This window comes from Artemia sp. Qi Xiang Cuo, chromosome 21 (genome assembly GCF_049724085.1).
Source record: "Artemia sp. Qi Xiang Cuo chromosome 21, ASM4972408v1, whole genome shotgun sequence".
NCBI lineage: Eukaryota > Metazoa > Arthropoda > Branchiopoda > Anostraca > Artemiidae > Artemia > Artemia sp. Qi Xiang Cuo.
Genome location: NC_142814.1, coordinates 222,127 through 246,613, shown reverse-complemented (window position 1 = coordinate 246,613; position 24,487 = coordinate 222,127). Strand labels below are relative to the sequence as shown.

Here is a 24,487-nt window from a genome sequence, read left to right as displayed (position 1 = left end):
ATAGCTCTCAATAGTACTATGTTACTTCGGAAACAAATCATCATGATTTTTGAAAAAAGAACGCAAAGCCTTCGAAACAGGCATTATATCGAAACAAAAAGAAATTGCCACTGTCAAAAATCTCATATGTAAGACTTAAACCACCCCAAACACCTTGAAAAACAAGGACTTTTTTACACTGATATATCCTTTTTTCTTGCTTTTATTTCTTTACTGCTAGCGTTGCACTGAAACATTATAGAGAGCTGTTTAAAAACCCATTTGAAAGGAAACGGTTTGATCTAGTGCCTTTGGTAAGGATTAGAAACATAGTATTAGAACAAAAGGAAATTGTTGACAAAATAGCATAAAGAACAGAGGGCTGGGGTGGTTGAACTCCCATTCACAAAAGGAGTAGTTTCTTTTTACTTTCTGGTTTAACACTACTCTTTATACAGCTTTTTTTTTAGCAATTTGAAATCAAACTATTTGGCCCCTTTGATTTTGTTTGGCTCTAATTTATGCTGGAAAAAAAAAAAAAAATTAAAAACTGTAAATATGATAAGACAAAAGTATTTTGGGTTTACGATTCAAATCATCTGTGAAACCCCAAAACCACACCCAAGATCAGTTCAGCATCCTCAATTAATTGACGCAATTCCAGTCATTTAATCGGATTTTTATTTGTATATAAAGTGATTTTTTGCTGTTTAATTCAGTTGTTTTTAACTCTTTGAATTGCCTTCGTTGAATAAAGAAGCAGCAATGAAATTTGTAAGTACGTATATTTTCGCTTTTTGATTAAACAAACACTTCATACTTGAATAATTAATAAGTCAAATATTTTACTGCATGGTCTTAATTATATTTTACTTGCTTCTTACTTCCTAATGTTCTTGTTTACGTTAATAAGTATCAAAGAACAGAAAAGTGAACTAAAAGTCTCAAACATAGTTACTAATTTTGAAAGAAAGGCTAAAAAAAACTAGAGCTATTCCAAAGAGGCTCTTTCTGTGACCGAGCTATTCCTGTAAGATCAAAATCAGTTTTTCGGTAGCCAAGTCTGGTCTCTATAGCCCCGGGGTTAGCAGCACCAGCTGGTTCTTTTGGTATTCAAGAATAAAAATATTGCGAAACGGAAAAAACAAGGATGCTTCAAGCCAGTGAAAAAACAAAGATGTGTTTTGTAGATATTAAAAAAAACTAGTTTTTTCAACTGAAAGTAAAGAGCAGCATTAAAACTAAAAACGAACAGGAATCGTTACGTATATGAGGGGAGTCACCCCCTCCTCAATACCTTGCAGTGTACGCTAAAGTTTGATTTTTTGTTCCAATTATTTAAGAATGACTACTGAATCAAATTAAATAAAAAAAACAAGTTTTTTAAACTGAAAGTAAGGAGCGACAATAAAACTTAAAACGAACAGAAATTATTCCGTATATGAAAAGGGCTGTCCCCTCCTCAACGCCTCGCTCTTTACGCTAAAGTTTTTTATTGTTTTAAAAAATAAAGTTGTGAGACAGAGTCAAACTTTAGCGTAAAGAGCGAGGCGTTGAGGAGGGGACAGCCTCTTTCATATACGGAATAATTTCTGTTCGTTTTAAGTTTTATTGTCGCTCCTTACTTTCAGTTTAAAAAACTTGTTTTTTTTATTTAATTTTTGAACGTTTTTGAATAAATACAGGTTTTAATCTTGGCTCACCGTACATGAATAATTAAAACAAAATTTTCATATTAATTTACTTTTATTTAGTTAAATGGCTTTCTCGAAACTTGTTTAATGATATTTACGAACGTTTTTATTAGTAATAAATATACGTAACTTACGAATTAACTTACGTAACGAACTTCTATATTCATATATTTTTAATTTTTTTATTAGGGGGTTCGTCCCCTAGTCAATACCTTGCTCTTTAAGCGAAAGTTCGAATTTTGTTCCAATTCTTTAAAAATGACCGCTTAATCACAAAGGCAGTTAATTAGAATAAATAGCTCTTATTAAAGTACTAAGAAATCTTTGGCTTAATGAGCGAGGTATTGACTACGGGGTGAACCCAATCATATATGTAATATTTTCTGTTCGTTTGAAGTTTCGATGTTGCTGCTATTGCAGTTGAAATAGTTGTTTTTTTATATTAAATTCCTGATCTTGGTTTAAATAATGCTGGGAAGTCCGGCGTCCCCTTCATAGCAATGTCCCTTCCCCCATGAAAACTTCCTTCATGGAAAGATCCTCCCACATAACCCCCGACCCCCCCCCCACCACGACCATGAAAAATCTCCCCTGAAAACGTCTGTATACTTCCAAATAACCAATACTATATGTTAACATTGGGTAAAGTTCATAACTTTCAGCCCTCCGCCCGGAAATTTCGGGGGATTAAGTCATCCTAAAAGACATACTTATTATATTTTCGAGCATGCTGAACAAAATGGCTATCTCAAAATTTTGATCAGGTGACTTTGGGAAAAAAATGAGTGTGGGAGGGGGCCTAGTTGCCCTCAATTTTTTTTGGTAACTTAAAAAGGGAACTAGAACTTTTAATGTCTATTCCATTGAGCCCTCCCACGATATTCTAGGACAACTGGGTCAATACGATCACCCCTGGGGAAAAAAAAAAACAAAAAAAACAACAAATAAACACGCACCCGTGATCTTTCTTCTGGCAAAAAATGCAAAATTCCACATTTTGGTAGATGGGAGCTTGAAACCTCTACAGTAGGGTTCTCTGATACGCTGAATCTGATTGTGCGATTTTCATTTAGGTTCTATAAATTTTAGGGGGTCATTCCTCCTTTTTTCGAAAATCAGCCAAATTTTCTCAGCGCCTAACTTTTAATGGGCACAATTAAACTTAATAAAACTTATATATTTTAAATCAGAATTAAAATATGATTTTTTTGATGTAACTATTTGTATCAAAATACCGTTTTTTAGAGTTTCGGTTACCATTGAGCCGGGTCGCTCCTTACATACAGTTCGTTACCACGGACTGTTTGATAGGTCAATTCATTAGAATAATAAGCTCTAAAGCTCTTTTAAAAGCCTTAAAAAAAAACTTTAGTGTAAAATGCAAGATATTGACGAGGGGCTGACGCTCCCCCTCATATACCTAATAATTTATGTTCGCTTTAAGTTTTATGGCTGCTCCTTACTTTCAGTTGAAAAAATTTGTTTTTTTACTTAATTCGTGATCGTTTTTCAAAATAATACTGCGAAACCCAGCTCCCTCTCTATGGAAAATTCCCTACCCCACAAAAATTCCTCCAGGGGAAGATCTTCTTGCGTAACCCTACCGTTACGCAAGAAGAATTTTTCTGACCCTTCACCAGAAAAATTCCCCCGGAAAACGTTTGTATACTTCGCAATAAACAATGACATATCTAAGCAATGGGCAAAGTTCATAGCTTGCAGCCCTTCCCCCAGGGACTGGGGGGTCAAGTCATCCTTAAAGACATATTTATTAGATTTTTTGGTATTGTGAAACAAATGGCAATCTCAAACTTTTGATTGGGTGACTTTGGGGGAAAATTGAGTGTGGGAGGGCTGCTAGCTGCCGTCCAATATGTTTGGTTACTTAAAAGGGAATTAAAACTTTTGATTTACGATCAAATGAGCCCTTTCCCGATCTTCTACGATCACTGGTTCAATAAGATCACACCTGGGGAAAACAAACAAAGAAAAAAAAAGAATTAAAACGCACCCGTGATCTTTCTTGTGGCAAAAAAATGCAGAATTTCACATTTTTGTACATGGAACCTTAAAACCTCTAGAGTGTGGTTCTCTGGTATGCTTAATTTGATGATGGGGTTTTTATTAATATCACTTGATATTTTGGAGGTGTGTCTTTTTCGAAAATTGAGCAAATTTTCTCAGGGTCGTAGCTTTTGAAGGGTAATATGAAATTTGGTGAACTTTACATATTTGGAATAAGCATCAAATCCCATTCATTTGATGTATCTATTGATATCAAGACTCTGTTTCTTAGAGTTTTGGTTATTATTGAGCCACATTACTCCTGACTTACAGTTCGTTACCAAGAACTGTTTGATTACGGTCTAGACCTCCGTTTGACTGTCCTGAGTTAACAAATGTCAATGAACGTACAGAATATACAAATAGTTCCCAGGGACCAGAAAAAAATTGATAAAAAAATTGATAAAAAAAAACAAAAAAACTCCGTATTCAATTTTGTGGACCAAGGAATTTTGAACAGAGATACAGACAGAAATATCTGCATATTTTTATTCCTTTTTTTCACTGCATGGAAAGATCCTCGTAGCAGGATATTTGTAAGAGAATAGAAGGAGAAGCAGTAATGGAAAAAAGAAGAAGGATAAATATGCAGACTTTTTGGTCTGCCCCTCCCTCGGTCGTCCTCAGTGCACGAAAGTAAATAAAAGTAAAATATATATGGATAAAAATCCTTGGGACGAAATGAAAGCCAAATGAGCCTTAAAAAACTGTTTATCTAATTTTGTGCACTGAGGCCCGTCGACTGAAGGTATAGACCAGAATATTTCCATTTTTGTTCTTTTTTTTTTATCTATTACTGCTTATTTTCGTTGCAGTGCCAAGCCCCCTGAGGCGAACACAGCTAAGCATGCTCCTCTTCCATTCCAGTCTGGATATGCAACAACATTTTTTTAGCTCAAACACTGCCAGCACAGGTGCCTGCTATTCTATAACATAAAACTATCAAAAGAGGTTCCAGGTTTTATAAGAATATAATGTATTTCATTCTGAAATTTGATTATACCAAATATAAATGGTTTCTTCCCCGTGAGTTTTTAGCTTCTGGAAGTTGTTGGAACTTTTTATTATATTTTCACAGTCTCGTGTTGAGGATTATCTCTGGTGTTCCTATCTGGTGTTCAGATCTGGTGCAAATATTAAAACTCCTGTTGATATTATTGGCATTATTCCTATATTTTGGTCTTTGCTGCAACTCTATATTATTGTATTCAAATAATTAAGGACGTACCTCAAAAAGAGATTATCATTTTCAATTACCTTACACTTAACTTTGTTAATTCGTTCAAAATCCATTACTGTTAATTATGGGCAGTGGGATATTGCTGCTTAAGTAAAGATTGAAGTACATACGATTTATTACGTTTTGTTTTTACCAAGGAACGATTTCTGGAATGATATATTGTAGAAGTTTTGAAAGCGGCACATTTGATTGCATATTCAGAACTCTAGTGCCCTTTTCAAGAGTTGAAAGTCATTGGAGAGCAACCAGCCCTCTTGTCACTTATCCTTTTCCCCAAAGTCTTGTCATCCCTTACACCTCTTCCCACAATCTTTGGGGCGAGGGCTGTATGATATTGACATAGGCAGAGTGGAAGGGTGGCAGGGGTGCAGCTGTCTTTAATAGAACTACGAATGTATACTAGATATTAAGACTTTTCAGCTTAACTTACACCAGATATTATCACTTCCTTACCCAACCTCAACTAGATTTTATGACTTCTCAACCCAATTTACACTAGGCTTTTTGACTTTTCGGCTCAACTTCCACTGGATATTATTATTATTCTTTGTGTAAAGTATATTGGGTAAAAATAACTTTTGCCCCTATTTTGAAAAAAAGTCACCTATAGCTGAAGCGAATTTTGAAATGTCTCATAGTGACAATACTGTTACACAAATTGCAGGAAGACTCTGAAATTCAGTGTCTCATGTTATAAAAATTTTCATATTATCAAAGCGAGAAACATATTTTGAACATCTAACCACTACTAGTTCAAACTTATTCAACTGCCTTGGGCTGAGTTCAGTGAAACAAGGCTTAATTTAGACTACCTTGGTAGATACTTGGTGACAAAAGGTTTAAAGGATCACAGCTGCTCCTCGAACTTCAGATAAACACCACCCTATCTGAATTGATCTGAGTTATGTCAAAGCCACATTATAGTTATACTTGTTGATAAAACAAAATTTACGTACAAATACAATGCCAATAATATACCTCGTTCATGATTGATTAGTTATTGATCCTTGTCGATAAAACCAAATTTACGTAAAAAGACAGTGCCGATAATATATATCGTTCATAATTGATTAGTTATTGATCCTTATCAATAAAACCAAACTTACATACAAATACAGTGACGATGATATATCTCGTTCTTAATTAATTAGTTATTGATCCTTATCGATAAAACTAAATTTATGTACAAATAAAGCGCCGATTATACATCTCGTTCATACGATTATGACGTCATTGATCAATCTTTAACATTAAATATGCCGTTTTTCGTAAATAAGTTGATTCTATTTTAAAAATAATTTGTTTAATTAGAAAAGGTTTTTAAAACCATTAATTTCCTTTAAAATAAACCATTGGAAAACTCTTTACGATATTCCAGTGCCAAACTATCTGTAGAAGAAAAAAAAGATGCCGTTTAGGCAGAATGCTGTAGCAACTGCCAGTTTTTTTGATTTTCATGCCAATACATTCCTCTTGCTGTTTAACCCAAGGGACAGAAAATGTCTTATATAGGGGTTCCAAACAAGGCAGTTCTAGTGTACTTTTTGTTTTCATCTGACTCTTTTCTTAGGAGTTATGGGTTTTTACATTTCTTAACATTGGACGTGATCGTCTCTTACTAGGTTGCTAGCTACCGCTGCAAGCCGGAAATGGGTGAGTTACATAAGGGTGAGGTCAACATAGTTTTGATTTAAACAGGTTTCAGTTGAACGGGAGTTTAGTTGAATGAGTTTGAGTTGTACTCAGTCAAACAAGGATTCAGTTAAATAGGGTTGGATTGTACGGGACCCAGTTCAACGTTTTTTAGTTACACAAGAGTTCAGTCAAATAGGGTTGAGTTGTGCAGGGGTCTAGTTGCACAAGGGCCCAGTTAAATAACGTTGAGTTGCACTTGAATCCTGTTCAGTGGGGGTTCAGTTGCACGAGGATTCAGCTAATTGAGGTTGAGTTGCACGGAAGCTCAGTTGCATGGGTTCAGTTACACCCACACCCCTTTTGTACAATGTATAACGTCATTGCAACACTACCATGTTTTTTTGTACTCTATAAATGCGTTTGAATTTGACACCATTCACATGAAAACTTTTTTTTAATAAAGGCTCTAAAGCAAAGTCAGCCTCAAGGTGGATGTCCTGCCAATGACCCACCAAAATATTGCAATGCCCGAACGGTGGGGCATGTGCCCCACGTCGGGAATGACGGCTCTAGAGGGACAAAAAACTAGAGGAAGGTGCTTCCACACACTCCAAACGTCAATTCAGCACGCTTCAAAGGGTCAGGGTCTGGCTCAGAAGTGAAATGATGGAGATTAGATTGTTAGGTAATTAGAATAAAAAAAAGTTCCTTTCACAGAAGAACATTTTCTTTTGTTTTTAATCTAAACCAGACCCTGGATAGGATCTTCTATTAAGAGCAAATTGTCCTGATAAAAACTTTTTTTGTATGTGAACATCAGAAGCCAAAAACATAGCTGAATTTGTGTTTCAATTCAATAGTGAATTTCTGTTGCGAGTCAAAAGAGTAATACAAGTCAAAATGTTTGAGAATGTGAGAAACAATCAGAAATAGTGATAAGCTATTAACATTGGATTGTGTAAAAGAAACTGGATCAAAAGATCCGACTCAAAACTTGAAACAGGCACAAATTCTAAAATGGAGGTTTACCGGAGCTGTCAGAATTCAACTGGATTTCTTATTGGTAGGGGGAATGTTCCGCCGAGGGGGGTTTCAAGCCCTTTTCGCAAAAATAGTCAAAAAATCCATTTAAAAATAATTTTTTTAAAACTGTAAGTTAAGAGCAACTGCTCGCTTGTTACACTAAAGTATTTTAATTCTGCAAAAAAATTTCTTATTCCAATACACCGTTTCATCAGTTATTCTTAAACAATTTGGAAAAAAATCAAGCTTTTTGTTCACATAATGAGTGTAAATGCGACATAATAAATGACAAACAAGCAACAATATTCCATAGCATCCTGGAAAGATTTAGCTCTAATCCAAGAAGTTTAAAGCTGTAGTTAATTAATGATTTAACCAATACAGAATATAGGAGGCAACGCTGTAGCGTTACCTATAGTAAAGGCTATACGGCTCCAATGTTTTATTAATTTTTTTTTCCGAGAGACAATTCATATGAAAGGGATCGTCGTAGAAACTTCAAAGGGGGCTCATTCGATTGGAAATTGAGAGTTCTAGTGTCTTTTTTAATAGTCAAAAATGATTGGAGGGCAAATAGCCTCCCACGCCCATCATTACCCCAAAAACATCCATTCAAAATTTTGAGATAGCCATTTTGTTCAGCGTAGTTGATTTCCAGATAGAAAATATGTTTTTGAGGACAATCCCCACAGCCTCTAGGGCAAGGCTGTAAGTTACGCGTTATTTTTGAGCAGGACGCTCCCCAAAAATTCTCAGGGCAAGAGTTTTAAGTTATGCCCTGGGGGGCATATAAGGTTTTTATAGAAGGCGTTGTCGTAGAAACTTTAAAACAGGCTCAGTCGATTGGAAATTCAAAGGGCTAGTGCCCTTTTTAATAGTCGAAAGTGATTGGAGGGCAACTCGCCCCCCCTCAGGCCCATTATTTCCCCAAACACGTCCATTCAAAATTTTGAGATAGCTATTTTGTTCAGCGTAGTCGATTTCCAGATAAAAAAATATGTTTTTGAGGAGGACACTCCCCCACAACCCTCAGGGCAAGGGTTTTCAGTTATGCCTTGGGGGCATATAAGGTTTTTATAGAAAGGTTTGTCGTAGAAACTTCAAAAAAGGCTCATTCGATTGGAAAGCGAGAGTTCTAATGCACGTTTTAATAGTCAAAAATGATTGGAGGGCAACTAGCTCCCCCCTCACCCATCATTCCCCCAAACACATCCAATCAAAATTTTGAGATAGCCATTTTCTTCAGCGTAGTTAATTTCCAGATAGAAAATATATTTTTGAGGAGGACACTCCCCCACAATCCTCAGGACAAAGGTTTTAAGTTATGCCCTGGGGGCATATAAGGTTTTTATAGAAAGCGTTGTCTTAGAAACTTCAAAACAGGCTCATTTGATTGGAAATTCAAAGGTTTAGTGCTCTTTTCAATAGTCAAAAGTGATTGGAGGGCAACTAGCCCCCCCTCCCTTACGCCCATCATTTCCCCAAACAAATCCAATCAAAATTTTGAGATAGCCATTTTGTTCAGCGTAGTTGTTTCCAGATAGAAAATATGTTTTTGAGGAGGAATAAACAAACACACAATATATATTAATGTAAATGAATAAATAAATCCTAAAACGAGTGAAACTTAAATTGAATATGCAAATCAAGTTTAAATCGAATAAAAATAACTACAAACAAGAGTTTGGGTATCGCTTCACTGCAGAAGCAGTGAAGGAACAGGAGATTAGGTCTTTAAGGATAAAAACCCTCCCCCCACAGCGCTCAGGGCAAGGGTTGTAAGTTATGCCCTGGGGGCATATAAAGCTTTTATTGAAGGCGTTGTCGTTGAAACTTCAAAAGGGCTCATTCAATTGGAAATGGAAAGGGCTAGTGGCTTTTTTAATAGTTAAAAGTGATTGGATAGCGACAAATTCCCCTCTCACACCCACCATTTTCCCGATCACATCCAATCAAAATTTTGAGATATCATTTTTGTTGAACGTAGTTGAAAGTTCTGGAAATTAGGTCTTTTATGATGATAACCCACTCAGAGCCCTCAGTGCAAGGGTTGTAAGTTATGCCCTGGGGGCATATAAGGTTTATATAGAAAGTTGTTGTATATAATTTATAGAATAGATTTTAGTCTTCCTCAAATCCAATATTTATTGACAAGATATTCTACCTAGTCATAAGGTAGAAACTTTGCGAGTTGCTGGCTGGATGCTGGTCTTCTTCATTATTCATCAAGAGAAGTAGAGATTTGGTAAAAACGATAGGGCTGTGGCATTTCAGAACCCTTGCAGAATAGTTGAAATATCTAAGAGCTATGTTTTTCTAGCAGAATTAATAATCAAAATTCGTAGAAATCGTAATAACATCATTTATCTTTGAATATTAATGCGTCGAAAAAAAAATCCTTCAGGCAAACTTCAGAAGTATATTAGAACTGCGGGATGTGGCTATAGTTATCGTGAATGAAAATCAACTTATCCACTCTATGTGGACTGAGGCCATTTCTTTTCTAAGTCAATATCATAGTCACTATCAGGCCTACCACCAAAAATAGTCTTTCTGCGGTCACACTAGTCACAGGAACAGACAATAACTTGCTGGCAAGTGGAGTTGTCGTTGAAATTTCGAAAAGGGCTCATTCGATTGGAAATTGGATGGGCTAGTGCCCTTTTTAATAGTCCAAAGTGATTGGAGGGCAACTAGCCCCCCTCCACGCCCATCATTCCCCCAAAGACATCCAATCGAAATTTTGAGATAGCGATTTTGTTCAGCGTAGTTGATTTCCAGATAGAAAATATCCTTCTGAGGAGGACACTCCCCCACAATCCTCAGGGCAAGGGTTTTAAGTTATACCCTGGGGGCATATAAGGTTTTTATAGAAAGTGTTGTCGTGAAAACTTCAAAACAGGCTCATTAGATTGGAAATTCAAACGGCTAGTGCCCTTTTTTATAGTCGAAAGCGATTTGAGGGCAACTAACCCCTCCTCCACGCCCATCATTCCCCCAAACACATCCAATCAAAATTTTGAGATAGCCATTTTGTTCAGCGTAATGGATTTCCACATAGAAAATATCTTTTTGAGGTGGATACTCCCCCATAGGCCTCAGGGCAAAGATTTTAAGTTATGCCCTGGGTGCATATAAGGTTTTTAAAGAAGGCGTTGTCGAAAAAACTTCAAAAAAGGCTCATTCGATTGGAAATTAGAAGGGCTAGTTCCCTTTTTAATAGTATAAAGTGATTGGAGGGCAACTAGCCCCCCTCCAACGCCCATCATTCCCCCAAGCACATCCAATAAAAATTTTGAGATAGCCATTTTGTTCAGCGTAGTTGATTTCCAGATATAAAATATTTTTGAGGAGGAAACTCCCCCACAACCCTCAGGGCAAGGATTAGAAGTTTTACCCTGGGGGCATATAAGGTTTTTATTGAAATCTTTGTCTTAGAAACTTGAAAAAGGGCTCATTCAATTTGAAATTCAAAGGGCTAGTACCCTTTTTAATAGTCGAAAGTGATTTGAGGGCAACTAATCCTATCTCACGCCCACCTTTTCCCTAAACACATCCAATCAAAGTTTTTAGATAGCCATTTTATTCAACGTACTTGAAAGTTTTGGAAATTAGGTCTATAAGCATGACAACCCCTCCCCCCAGAGCCCTCAGGGCAAGGGCTTTAAGTTATGCCCCGGGGGCATATAAAGTTTTTCTTGAAAGCGTTGTCGTAGAAACTTCAAAAGGGCTCATTCAATTGGAAATTGAAAGGGCTATTGGCTTTTTTAATAGTTCAAAGTGATTGGATAGTGATTAACGCCCCTCTCCCGCCCACCATTTTCCAAAACACATCCAATAAAAATTTTAAGATATCCATTTTGTTCAACTTAATTGAAAGTTCTGGGAATTCGGCATCTGAGGATGATAACCCCCTCAGAGCCCTCAGTACAGGGGTTGAAATTAATGCCCTGGGGACTAAATTGGTTTATGTAGAAAGTTGTTGTATAAATCAAAGGCAGCACGGTTCCGCAGCCTAAGTACAGAATAAGGACAATCGAGAATGAGACAAGAAACGGGGTCTAAGTAAAGAGGAGGATACTCCCCCACAACCCCAGGGCAAAGGTTTTAAGTTATGCCCTGGAGGCCTATAAGAACGATGTTGAGACAATTTATTATATATTAATTTTTTCCTTTAGAGAAGGGCACTTCGTATCGAAGAAGTTGTCGTAGAAATTTCGAAAAGGGCTCATTCAATTGGAAGATGGAGTGGCTTTTGCCGTTTTTAATAGTCGAAAATAATTAGAAGAGGACTAAAAACCCTCCCCGCCCACCATTTCTAGAAAAACGTCCAATCAAAATTTTGAGATAGCCGTTTTGTTCAGCGTAGTTGATTTCCCAATAAAAATTATGTTTTTGAGGACAGTCCCCAACAGTCCTTAGGGAATGGGCTGTAAGTTATACCTTGGGGTATATAAGTTTTTTTTATAGAAGGCGCTGTCGTAGAAACTTCAAAAAAGGCTCATTCGATTGGAAATTCAAGGGGCTAGTGCCCTTTTTAATATTCGAAAGAGATTAGAGGCCAACTAACCCGCCTCTCACGCCCACCTTTTCTCCAAACACATCTAATCAAAACTTTGAGATAGCCATTTTATTCAACGTAGTTTGAAATTCTGGAGATTAGGTCTTTGAGGATTACAACCCCCCTCCCCCCCAAAGCCCTCAGGGAAAGGGCTGCAAATTAAGCCCAGGGGGCATATAAGGTTTTAATATAACGCTTTGTCGTAGAAACTTCAAAAAGGGCTCATTCGATTGGAAATATAAATGGCTAGTGCCCTTTTTCATAATCGAAAGTAATTGGAAAGCAACTAACACACCTTCCACACCCACCATTTACCCAAACACATCCAATAAAGATTTTGAGATAGCCATTTTGTTCCACGCAGTTCTAAGTTCAGGAAATTATACCTTTGAGCAGGACCCTCCCCCCCCCCCTCGGTCGTGAGGGCAAGGGTTATAAGTTATGCCCTGGGGGCATATAAGGTTTTTATTGAAATCTTTGTCGTAGAATCTTGAAAAAGGGCTCATTCGATTTGAAATTCAAAGGGCTAGTTCCCTTTTTAATAGTCGAAAGCGATTTGAGGGCCACTAGCCCCCCTCTCACGCCCATCTTTTCTCCAAACGCATCCAATCAATATTTTAGATAGCCATTTTACTCAACGTAGTTGAAAGTTTTGGAAATTAGATATTTAAGGAAGACACTCCCCCCCCCCCCACATCCCTCAGGAAAACGGTTGTAAGTTATGCCCTGGGGGCATGTAAGGTTTTTATTGAAAGCGTAGAAACTTCAAAAGGGCTCATTCAATTCGAAATTTAAATGGCTAGTGCATTTTTTAATAGTTGAAAGTGATTGGAGAGCGACTAAGGCCCCTCTCACGCCTACCATTTTTCCAAACACATCTAATCAAAATTTTGAGATATGCATTTTGTTCAACGTGGTCGAAAGTTCTTGAAATTAGGTCTTTTAGGTTGATAACCCCCTCAGAGCCCTCAGTGCAAGGGTTGTCAGTTATGCCCTGGGGACATATGAAGTTTATATAGAAAGTTGTTATAGAAATTTCAAAAAGGGCTTATTTGATTGGAAATTAAAATTGCCCTTTTTAATAGTTGAAAGTGAGTGGAGAATGATTAACCCCCCACTTAAACCCACCATTTCCCCAAAAATATTCAATCATAGTTTTGAGATAGCCATTTTGTTCAATGTAGTTGAAAATTCTGGAAATTATGTATTTAAGGATGCTAAACCCCCCAGAGCCCCAAGGGCAAAGGTTGTAAGTTCTGCCCTGGAAAATATAAGGTTTTTATAGATAGAGTTGTCGTAAAACTTCAAAAGGGGCTCATTCAATTTGAAATTGAGAATTGTAATAGTCAAAAGTGAATTGGAGGATAACTAGCCTCCTTTTCACGCCTGCCACTCCTCCAAAGATTTCGAATTAATATTTCCTGACACCAATTTTGTTTAACATAATTGAAGTTGCTATAAACAAGGTATTTGAAAATGACACCCTCCCCCAGTCCTCAGAACAAGGGTTGTAAGTTACTCCCTGGGGGCAAAAAAGATTTTTATTGAAAGGTTGGCCGTATGGACCTCAAAAGGGCTTATTTGATTAGAAATTGAAAAGGGTAGGGCCATTTTTAATAGTTGAAAATGATTGGAGAGTGACTACCGCCCCTCTCACGCCCACCATTTCTCCAAACACATCCAATCAAAATTTTGAGATAGCCATTTTGTTTAACGTTGTTGAAACTTTTGAAAATTTGGCCTTAGAGGATGACAACCACCCTAACAGACCTTAGGGTAAGGGTTGTAATTTATGCCCAAGGCCAGAACAAAACTTGCACTTTACTGAAGAAATACAAATGAATGTGCATTGTTAGTTCAATATGCAAATACTGATATTTAGTAATTGAAATGTTAATATTACTTGATTTATTAAAGTTATGAAAGTACAAACATTTTATATTTTTTTCAGTAAAGTGCAAATTTTGTTCTGGCCTTTGGAAGACATAAGGGTTTTGCGCCAAACTTATGTTAATTTCTGCTCGTTTTGAGTTTGGCTCGGTTATTTATTGTAATTTCTGTTTGTTTTGGGTTTCATTTATTTATCGATGCTGATTTGTGGTAGTTTCACCCATGGTAGATTATTAAATTTTATTTTTGTTAATTTTTTGTTTAATGGAGCTCTTTACTTTTCTTTGAAAAACTTATTTTGTGGAAATGTTTTTTTAATTAGTTGCTATGATAAAGCGAACCAGCTTTTCAGGAATACCATAGAAGATCAGGATCCTCCATAGTGTTGGGCTGTCTATTGAGTCGAACGCTTTTTCAAAGTCGACGAACAATAGATATAGGCGTTGTCTTCCCTCGTTTGATTCTTCTGGCTTGGTGCCCAGTGTGAATATAAGATCGGCGCAAGATCTTTTTGGTCATGTTGCTCCTTGCATAAAAACGGGTCTAAGGCAGCTTGAAGTCTTGTCAGGATGATTATGCAGAAGAGTCTCTTCGGGTATCGAGAGGAGGTTGATGCCTCTGTAAATGCCACAGACTATAAAGTCTCTTTTTTTGAACAATTCAATAATGGTTCCTGCTCTCCAGTCTTTGGGGACATTTTCTTTTTGCCAGAAGGGGAAAAGAAGACTAGCCACACCAAAATGGACCTGCAGATCGATGACTTGTCCATTTCTCCAGATATATAGGCACTAACCGGAGATTTTCCATTTTTCATGTTATTCGAGGTGAAAGGATCTCATCTGCCGTTGGATCGTCTGCATGAATGAGGAGATCCGAAAATGGGCTGTCCAGAATATCTGGTGGAACAGAGGGGGACGGGTGTCTGAGAAGGTTTTCGAAGTAATCCACCCATCTATTTTTCCGGTCATCTGGATCAGTTAGCAGTCTCCCATTTCCCTCTTTTACTGGTCCATCTTGTACGTTGGTCTTCCCAACGATTTCTTTAGTTAGGTGGTACACAGCTCTCGTGTCACCACATCGGGCTGCTTCTTCTGCCATTCTTGCTTTCTCATTGAGGTGCTGTCGCTTACCTGATCAAGTACTTTTCTTCACTTCTCTGTCCACTTCCTTATACGCTATGTCTTTCATAACATCAGTAGAGGGCTCATTACTGAGCGTGCTCTGTTTTGTTTTCTTGCGGTCTTCGATCAAGACCCAGTTTCTTACAACAAGTGTCTTCTGGGATATCCGTTGTTCATTTATTGACTTTTTAAAGCCAAGAACTTCTTCAGTAGTTTCTGTGCAGTTTTGTTGAATAGTCGTCCAAGCCTCTTCCACGTATCGTGGTATATCAGCAAGTACCTCGAATCTCTTCAAAAGTTTATTGCTGAATTGTCTCCTAACATCCTTGTCTCTCAACTTCTCCACGTTGAAATTTCTTGGTAGTTTTGTTGGTTGTCGAGATCTCTTGGAGCAGAGTTTTTACTTGAGTGTTGCTATGAGAAGTTCATGGTCTGACCCGACGTTCGCACTTCTGTAACTCCTCATGTCGTTCAGACTAGTTCTCCACCGTCGTCGGATCACAAAGTAGTCAATCTGGTTTTTGGAGTTTTGTCTGGAGATGTCCATGTATACTTATGGATATCTTTGTGCTCGAATATTGTACCTCCTATCAACAAGTCGTTGGACATGACAAAGCTGACTAGCCTTGCACAATTTTTTGTTGATTGTTCCAAGCCCGTGATGTCCCAAAACCTCGGGGCAATAAGATCTGTCCTGACCAACTTTCGCATTTAGGTCGCCTGACAAGCAAGCGACGTCATGGGGGGGGGGGATGGAGTCTAGGACGGACTGGAGGGTTGTATAAAAATCGTCTTTCAAGGCTTCAACGGCATCATTTGTTGGTGTATAGCAGATGACTAGCGACAGCTTTGCATGTTTAGATGCAAATCTTGTATACAGGACTATCTCGTTAATCGGCTTCCACGAGCAGAGAGATATTGCTACAGTTGAGTTCAATATAGCTGCGACTCCAGCTGCATGGCAGTTCACTTTTCCGCTGTACAGTACTGTATAAGTCGTGTTGCTGTTTACTGCTTTGAGCTTCTTTTTTCCGCTTCTTTTCTCTGCAGCCTTTCCATCGTGCATCGGTCACTGAGAGGATGTCTAGCCAAAGATTTTCGCACTCTTGTAGAACTTGTTCAGTTTTGAAAGAGCCGACATGGTCCTTACGTTCCAAAATTCGATTTGTATTGGTTTATTCGCGTTCAGAAATCTGTTCGAAGGGCATGCATGGGTCGTCATTATATTAGGATTTGATCCGAGGCTTTTTACTGACGTTTCTTTAACATATTCTTTTTCTACGGGAGCGACTTGCTAGGCTACTGCCCAACCGGTTTCTTCGGCTCGGCTAGGGGCAGGGACACTAATGCCTTACCGGAACCCCCGGTGCCTACCCAACTTGCAGAGGCCGTTGTCCAAGTCTGGATCTTCCGCCCTTTCGCAGTTGTCCTCCAGGAGAGGATCCTCCCACGATGGTATCCTGCAGTACCATACAATTTAACCCATTGCTGGAATAAGATTCGTAACTAGTGGGACGTGTTCACACGCCGGTGGGCCCTGCTCAGTGTGCGTCAGAGGGGCCTTCTTCCTCCTCCACCTGTATTTATGGCCCCAGGGTGAGGATACCCCAGTTTCAATTATGGATTCCCAGGGGCTAGGTCCGCTCTTGGTCCACGCCTCTATTTATGGAGGTACTTTACATATCTGTAGGACGTTCCCCTATCTGCCACCTGGGGATCCGCTGAGTGGCCTGGAGAGGGCCCATACTAAGATGATTAAATCGTGATTTGGGCCCCTAGTCACGATTTTCATTCAAGACCAGTAAAAAAGACTTTGTGTGCTAAAAAGGAACCGAAATTAATTAAAAAAAAAAGTTTTTCCACCAAAGAATCTTTAAAGAGGAAAGTAAATAGGTACATTAATCCAAAGGTTAGCAGATACAAATTCAAATAGTTTATTAGTGAAAAACTACCATAAATCACCCGTAAATAAATAAACAGTATCCAAAATGACCAAAAAACTACAATAAATAACCCATTGAAACTAAAAACGAGCAACCACTAACGAAAGTAGGGCTAATATTCCGTTTATCTTCTAGAGAGAACATCAGTGTTTGCACTTTACTTGAAACAAAACAAATTTTGAACATTTCCTTTTTTGACCATTATAAATTCAAAATTATTAGGACTTTTAGTTATGAATAACAGTTTACATATTAAACAACCAATCGGAATTTATTTGTTTTTCAGTAATCTTGGTGATACATTTAAATAAGGCCAAATAAGGAATATTTAAAGTAAAGTGCAAATTTTATTCTTTTCCTTAGAAAACAAGAAGAGGCTAGAAGAGGTTGGAGAGGTTGGTCCTACTCTTTTTAGTTTCTACTCATTATGAATTTAACTATGTTTTTAATTGTAATATCTAGTCATTTTTGGTCTCATTTATTTATTTATTGGTGATAAAGAAAGTTTGACGTTTAAAAAAAAAATTGACTGTTTCATCAAATCTTTTGTTTAATATAGCTCTTAAAATTTGCTTGTTAACCTTCCTTTGTGGAATTTGTTTTTAAATTAATTTACAAAGCATCCATGTTTGTACTGTCATCTACATTAATTTATGGTTGCAATTAACTGAATAACATTTTACTTAATACAGATTTACAAAAAAAATTATTAATTTTAATAAATAATTTGCATGCTTCTGCATTTAAATCACAGTAGAGAACAATAGAAGCAACTTTAGTAAAACACGCTGAAATTAATTTTACAACAACTATAAAGACTTTTACAACTATCAAAATAGACTTTCTTTAAAATTGTGTATTGTTTATGCGGTGTGAATTAATTTTAATTGAATTTTTGATTACAATGGCCTTTGAGCTATTAAAACAACAAGAACTGTTGTTACTATTGTAATTCTTACTTAATTCACTACTATATATGTAAATTTAGGAAAACTATAAATAAATTTGCCATTTACAAGTTCTAAGCAAATTTTACAGTGAACTATTTTATAGCTATTCATTTCTTTTTAGGTACTTCTTATTGTTCTTGGTGTCACTGCTGTACTAGCTGAAAAATCAGCTCCAAAAGACCTGGTAATTGAATCTCAAGATTCAAAAGCTCCAATTGAAGAGGGTTTAGAAAATTCAGAAAGCAGATATGGCTATTATGGCTACTATCCATCATACGGATATGGTTATCACCACCCATTATCTTATAGCTACATAAATCAATCGTTCGGATATCCTCACGGCTACAGAGGCAAAAGAGACACATCTGAGGAGAAAGCTTTTGTTGAAGAAGAACTAGATAGTGCTCAAAGCAGACATGGCTATTATGGTCATTATCCATCATATGGCTATTATGGTCACTATCCATCATACGGGTATGGCTACCATACCCCTTCTTCTTACAGCTACAATTATCAATCTATCGGACACAGGCCTTACAGATATGGCTATGGAATACATTCCTGGTAAAAGGCAGTGACATATCATAAATATTCAATTATACTTATTTCTATTTATTATTTATTAAACGGCTTATTCTAAATAGGATCGTCTGTTTTCACTGATAGAAATTTAGTAAACTAACCTTGTATTTTTCTTATTTATTTTGTTTATTGTTTTTTGGAATATTAATGTATGTATGTATGTATATGTATGTATAAATCTATTGCCCATCACAAATGTAAAATACAACACTGATGGAGTATAAAGAAAGAAAATGGAAAGAAACAAATAAAATCTGACAAATACAAACAGAATCAAAACAAAGAAGAACAGACAAGAAAAAAAAAATTTAAATAAGGGCAATTATACGTAAGAACAAAACATATTATCAACGACGGACAATTTCAGAGGTGTTTTCACCAATAATCTGCCTCCAATATCTCTCATTTCTTTTCTTCACCGCGGACACTGGACTTGCAACTCAATACCACGAGGATAGTGTTATTAGTGTTGTAGCTGTTATTAGTCCAGAGAGGCAGCCTTAGCAAATATTTCGCATACTTGTAGAAACACTTCCGTATATCCCTAATATCTGAAGCAGTAAGAAGAGACCAAAATGGTGCAAGGGCAAGTATATGCAAAACAGCAAATGCATTATAAACGCTAGCTAAGATACGGCGTTAAATTTAAAATTTAACGTAACTAGTAAACCATACGCATTCCTAGCATTTCAAGCAAAAAAAAAAAAAAATCATTCAAAAGCTGACGCGTGGCGCGAAGATTTGACCCAATCGGTACACCAAGATACGTCAGTGTATCTTGTGCTATAATAACATGTTCACCTAACTGAACATTTGTTGGGCAATCTGAACGGTGATTGGACACCAGGAACTCAATCTTACTCTCATTAAATCGAAGACCAATACGTTTATACTCCCTATCGAGAATTCCAAATTTTTCCTCAATTCCAAAGGCTGTTCTGCTAATATCAAGGATGTCATCAGCATAGTTAGCTAGCGAAACATCAATACCATTAAATATACATGTGTTTAGAACGTTCTGTTGTGGCACAATGACAGTATTATTAAACAGGGGGGAAAAAGAAATGTGCTGTAAAAGGGAAAAACTAGTACAACTACCCAATTTGCTTTCACTAGCTCCTTGTCCAGTAAAAAAAATTTGTTTTCTCTTTACTGACTACGGGCTCTTTACGGGCTGAAATTCGGTCCTAGGCTGTTAGGTCTAAGAAGTTGTAGGACTAAATCTTTCAATAAGATTTAACTTTTTAAAATTTCATTTTATTAATGATACAGATACAAAAAAAAGACAAGAAATTAAAATAATACTAACGAGGTCCTTTTATTTATGTTACTTTTCCGGTTGTAACAATTATAGTACCCAGACATCATTAATTGATCCAGTTTATTTTGAATGCTCTACAAATGCTCCAAATTTGATTTGCCTAAAATTTGGTGATTTAGGTTATTCCTAAAATCCAGTTAATATGTTCGTTCATCTTCAGTACATTTTGAAGAGACAAGATGTCAAATTTAGTTTTGTTTATATTTAATCAAAAACAGCAGAATTGTACTGTCAAAGTAAAGAGCAAAATTGACGCAATTAATATTATTTCTTTTCACCAAAGCACTTCGTATTAGGGCCTGAATGATATATCAGTCGGTAGATATTACCCGGCCAATATGAGGTTCAGTGTCTTTGTCGGACATCGGGGAAAATATTGGATGTCGGCCAATTCTCTTTTTGGAGCAGCTTATCCCGAAGATGGCGCTAGATTTCCTTTGTTCATTTTTACTTTTCCAGTCCTTGGGAACGGAGGCACCAGCCACGTCTGACCATGGTAGAAAGAGCAGTAAAGGTGAGTCAAATGAAGTCAAAGTATATTTGTTGTCAATACAAACCTGGTGCAGCAATGTTCTAATGTATGGTGAGTTCATAACAAAACAACTGAAAAGAATACAATTAACCATATGAATTTTCTCTTATGTAGGTGAAAGAAACAATATTTAATTGATTAAAACTATGATAATATCCAGTCAAAAGCCGAGTTAGGGGGGGGGTTGTTAGGTGGGGAGGGGGAGGGGTTTCAAGGTGTCTTCGCCACTTGCCAAAACCTTGGAAAACTTACCTATTTGCCTTGGAAATTTAGCTTATGTATCCACATTTGTTGGCATACGGGATGATTTTGTCGACCTGTTCTTTAAATCCCTCCTCGAAACAAAAAACCCTAGCAGCACCCCCTTACCTATTGTGCCTAGAAGGGATTCGTTAGTAAGAGACCAAATAATACGAATGTAGAGTAACATTTTCACACTAATATGTGACTGATTAAAACACAAAATCCCTCTATTGAAATTTGGGTTTCGAATAATCAATTTCAATAAGTATGTTACACCTCTTTCAATTAGAATTTTACGTATTTGTGTTTATGTACCTAACCCGGCTTAAATTAGTTTTACTGTCTAGACTAGAACTTTATTTGGTTTAACTGTTTTTCTAAATATTTTCTAAATGAATACTTTTTCCATTACTTTGAATCAACAGTAAATTACCGAGGCTGTTCTTTAGTTTCTTAATAGACCAGGGTGAAATATTTGAGTATGAATATGGACAAAGAATGCAGGGTTTAAATTTTAGGTAAGGTTTTTTTTCCAGAGGGGTATTTATTGGCAAATTATATCAGTATCGTATTGGTACGATACCAATATATCGGTATCAGTATTGAACCCCTAGATCCATATCGGTCAGGCCCTACTTCGTACGGAAGGGGTTCATGTTCAATTTCTTAATATATCCATAAAAAAATGTATCCACAAAACTATCAAATCAATAACCCACACGGAGAATAATTCGTATGTGGGTTTACATACTCAACAATAAATAAATAATACTATCTTCAGATACTGGAATAAACAGATTGTTCTTCAACTCTCCGTATGGTAACAACAAACAAAATCCGGATAAAGTAAAAATAACCAAATAAATAAAGTGAAATGAGGAGCATCCACCCCAGAAAATTAATCAAATTAATAATTACTGATTAAGTGATTCATTAATATAATTTTATTATTAACCAACGATTTATTCAAATCTACAAAACTATAAAATTTATTCCAATTATATATAATACTATGCCTTGGTGAAAAACGGGACCTTTCAGATTTTATTAAAGCCTGATAGACTACAGAACTGCCACGGGTCCAATATGCATGCAAAACCTGATTATCATCCTGAAAAAAATTATTATGCCAATAAAAATACTCAGGCAAAAGAACTTGAACGTGTTTAATCATATAAAGAACAGAATGGAAAGAAGAGAAAAGGTCCAGTGGAAGGATATTTAAAATTTGAAACATACTTTTTGTTGACGATTCACCAGGGTAAGAAAACGGGCTAGGCAGGCAATTTTTCAATAGACGCAGAGCTTTATTTTGTTGCCCCTGAAGAGGAAGAATATGAGTTTTAAAAGTATTCAAAAAATAATGGAACATTAATTTATATGTGAATGCACTAGAGAATGATAAAGAGATTTCAGGGCTAAAAACGACAGAACAAATTTCAGATGATTCATCATTCCAATATTACTTTCTAGTTTCATTCGAAGATAAATTGAATGGCCTTTACATGACAAATTTGAATCCATTATCATCCCGAAATATTTAAGAATCTAAACTCAATGGGCGCGTTTTGAATATTCACCCTCCTGAAATACATAGTGCTTTTCTCAGTATAAAAAAAGACTATGAGTTTTGTTTTATCAAAGTTAATGTAAAGTTTTTTTTTCGAAAACAATAAGATGACCCTCTTCGGTGTTCACTCTAATCTAAGCTTCAAATATCTAGAGTCAGGGCTGCTGACATGCATACCGTATCATCGGCGAATAATGTGTTAAGGCCAATATCTTTGATGCTATTACTGATATCATTAACATAGATAAGAAAAAGGAGTGGACCCAGAATAGAGCCTTGAGGGACTCCAACTGACTGAGTTTAAGATTCTGATGAGGAAGAAGTATCGCCTCCGTCTACATACGGATTTCAGTTTTTTAGGTATGATATTACTAAGTCATTAACTGGGCCTCTTATGGCGCAGTTATCAAATTTAGTATGCAATATTTTTACGGGAAATCTTATCAAACGCCTTTTTAACGTCAATAAAAATTGTAGCTGGAATGTCACCTTTGTCGAGGGCGTCATGAAAAAACTGAATCATTGCCATAATAGCATGCTCAGTAGAGTGAAACTTCCGGAACCCAAGTTGTATCGGACTGAAAAATTTAAATTTCATTAAAAAGCTGACTATCCGGTTATGTAGGCACTTTTCGAGCAACTTCCCAAATATAGACAGGATTGAAATCGGCCGATAGTTTGTTGGGTTCTTCGGGTCTTCTCCTTTATACAAAAAGACGATTCCTACAGAATTGAAACAAGAAGGAAGTCTTCCGGTTTTAAAACAGAGGTTGAACACATGCGAAAGTGGGATTACAATATTTGGTGCTATGCACTTAATCAGATTAGTAGATGACCCATCAATCCCATCCGAAGATCCATTCTTTAAAACGTGTGTTGTAAGTAAAAGTTCATCTGGGGTTGCAGGAGTAAGAAGAATGGAGCAATTGTGAGACAGGGGTAGATATGATTAAAAGTCCTCTCCAGTTTCATTATGCAGATGACGGGCCAGGTTGTTTCCAGTAGTTGACGCGGTTTACTCGCCAATTTTTGCAAAGTGTATATTTAATGCGTTGACAACTTCTACTTTCTCTGTGGCAAGTTTAGTTCCATCTTCAGCTATTAATTCATCAGAAAGATCATGGGTCTTATGCTTTTCTAAGCACTTATTAATTATTTCCCATGTCTTCTTAGGGGACCCTTCTGCTTGAACAAATGCTTCGGCGACGTAATGACTTTTTTGTTAAATAATTTTTGTTAAATAATTTTTGTATCTGCAAAATTCAGCTAATTTAACTTCAGATGGATGCATTAAGTATGCCTTATATAACAGATTCTTATTTTTTATTGATACCAGCAATCCAGGAGATTTCCAAGGCTTAATCGGCTTTATACTATTTCTTCTTGATATTTGGCGGAGAGGGAAAGCATTATTGAAACAATGTTTAAACTGATTCACAAAAATTCAGCAGCAAAATCAGGGTCCGAAGACTCTAAACAAGAAGAAAAATCACTTGAAGAAAGCAGTACTTTAAGTTTACTTAAGGAGTTTCTATTAGTCATCCTCATTTTTCTTTTAGTAGGCTAATTAAAATCTGTAATCAAGTGAAGGTCGGTCACAAGCATCAAATGGTCTGAAAAATATTCGATAACCACATCACTAGGCTTTAGTTCCAGATTCTTAAACAAATTATCAATAAGGGAAGCAGAATCTTTGGTTATTCTTGTTGGGACTCCATAAGCTGGTAAGAGACCACCGGACAGGCAAACTGATAACAAGTCAGCCCTGTCAGAAGAGATTCCGTGGAAATTACCACTTGAATTATTAGAATTATATAAATCAATATTAAAGTCACCCATGATAACTATTTTTGGACACAAATTCGAAGCAATAAGCACAAAATCATCAAGAAGTTCCATGAATTTTGAAGCAGGAGAGCTTGGAGGCTGGTAAAAAACACAACACAAAATTTTCATACCATTTACATCTATTTTAACTGCCAAAAACTCAAAGGCCATTTCAAGATATAGGTGATCAAATTCACTCACCAGATCTGACTGAATTGTTGATTTAATGAAAAAACCTACCCCTCCCTGTTTTTTATTAGTCCGATTCTTATGAAAAAAAAAGTATAATCATGTTTATTAATAAATGTCTTT

General features: G+C 36.5%; 1 protein-coding gene across 1 annotated transcript; it reads left to right on the top strand.

Moving 5' to 3' along the window:
- Positions 1-632: 632 nt before the first annotated feature.
- LOC148939123 (uncharacterized) lies at positions 633-18,760 on the top strand. The gene is made up of 2 exons (XM_089106970.1): positions 633-753; positions 18,222-18,760. Exons 1-2 carry the CDS (start codon positions 745-747, stop codon positions 18,666-18,668), a joined length of 456 nt encoding a protein of 151 aa, XP_088963096.1. The 5' UTR covers positions 633-744; the 3' UTR covers positions 18,669-18,760.
- The last annotated feature ends 5,727 nt before the right edge of the window (positions 18,761-24,487 follow it).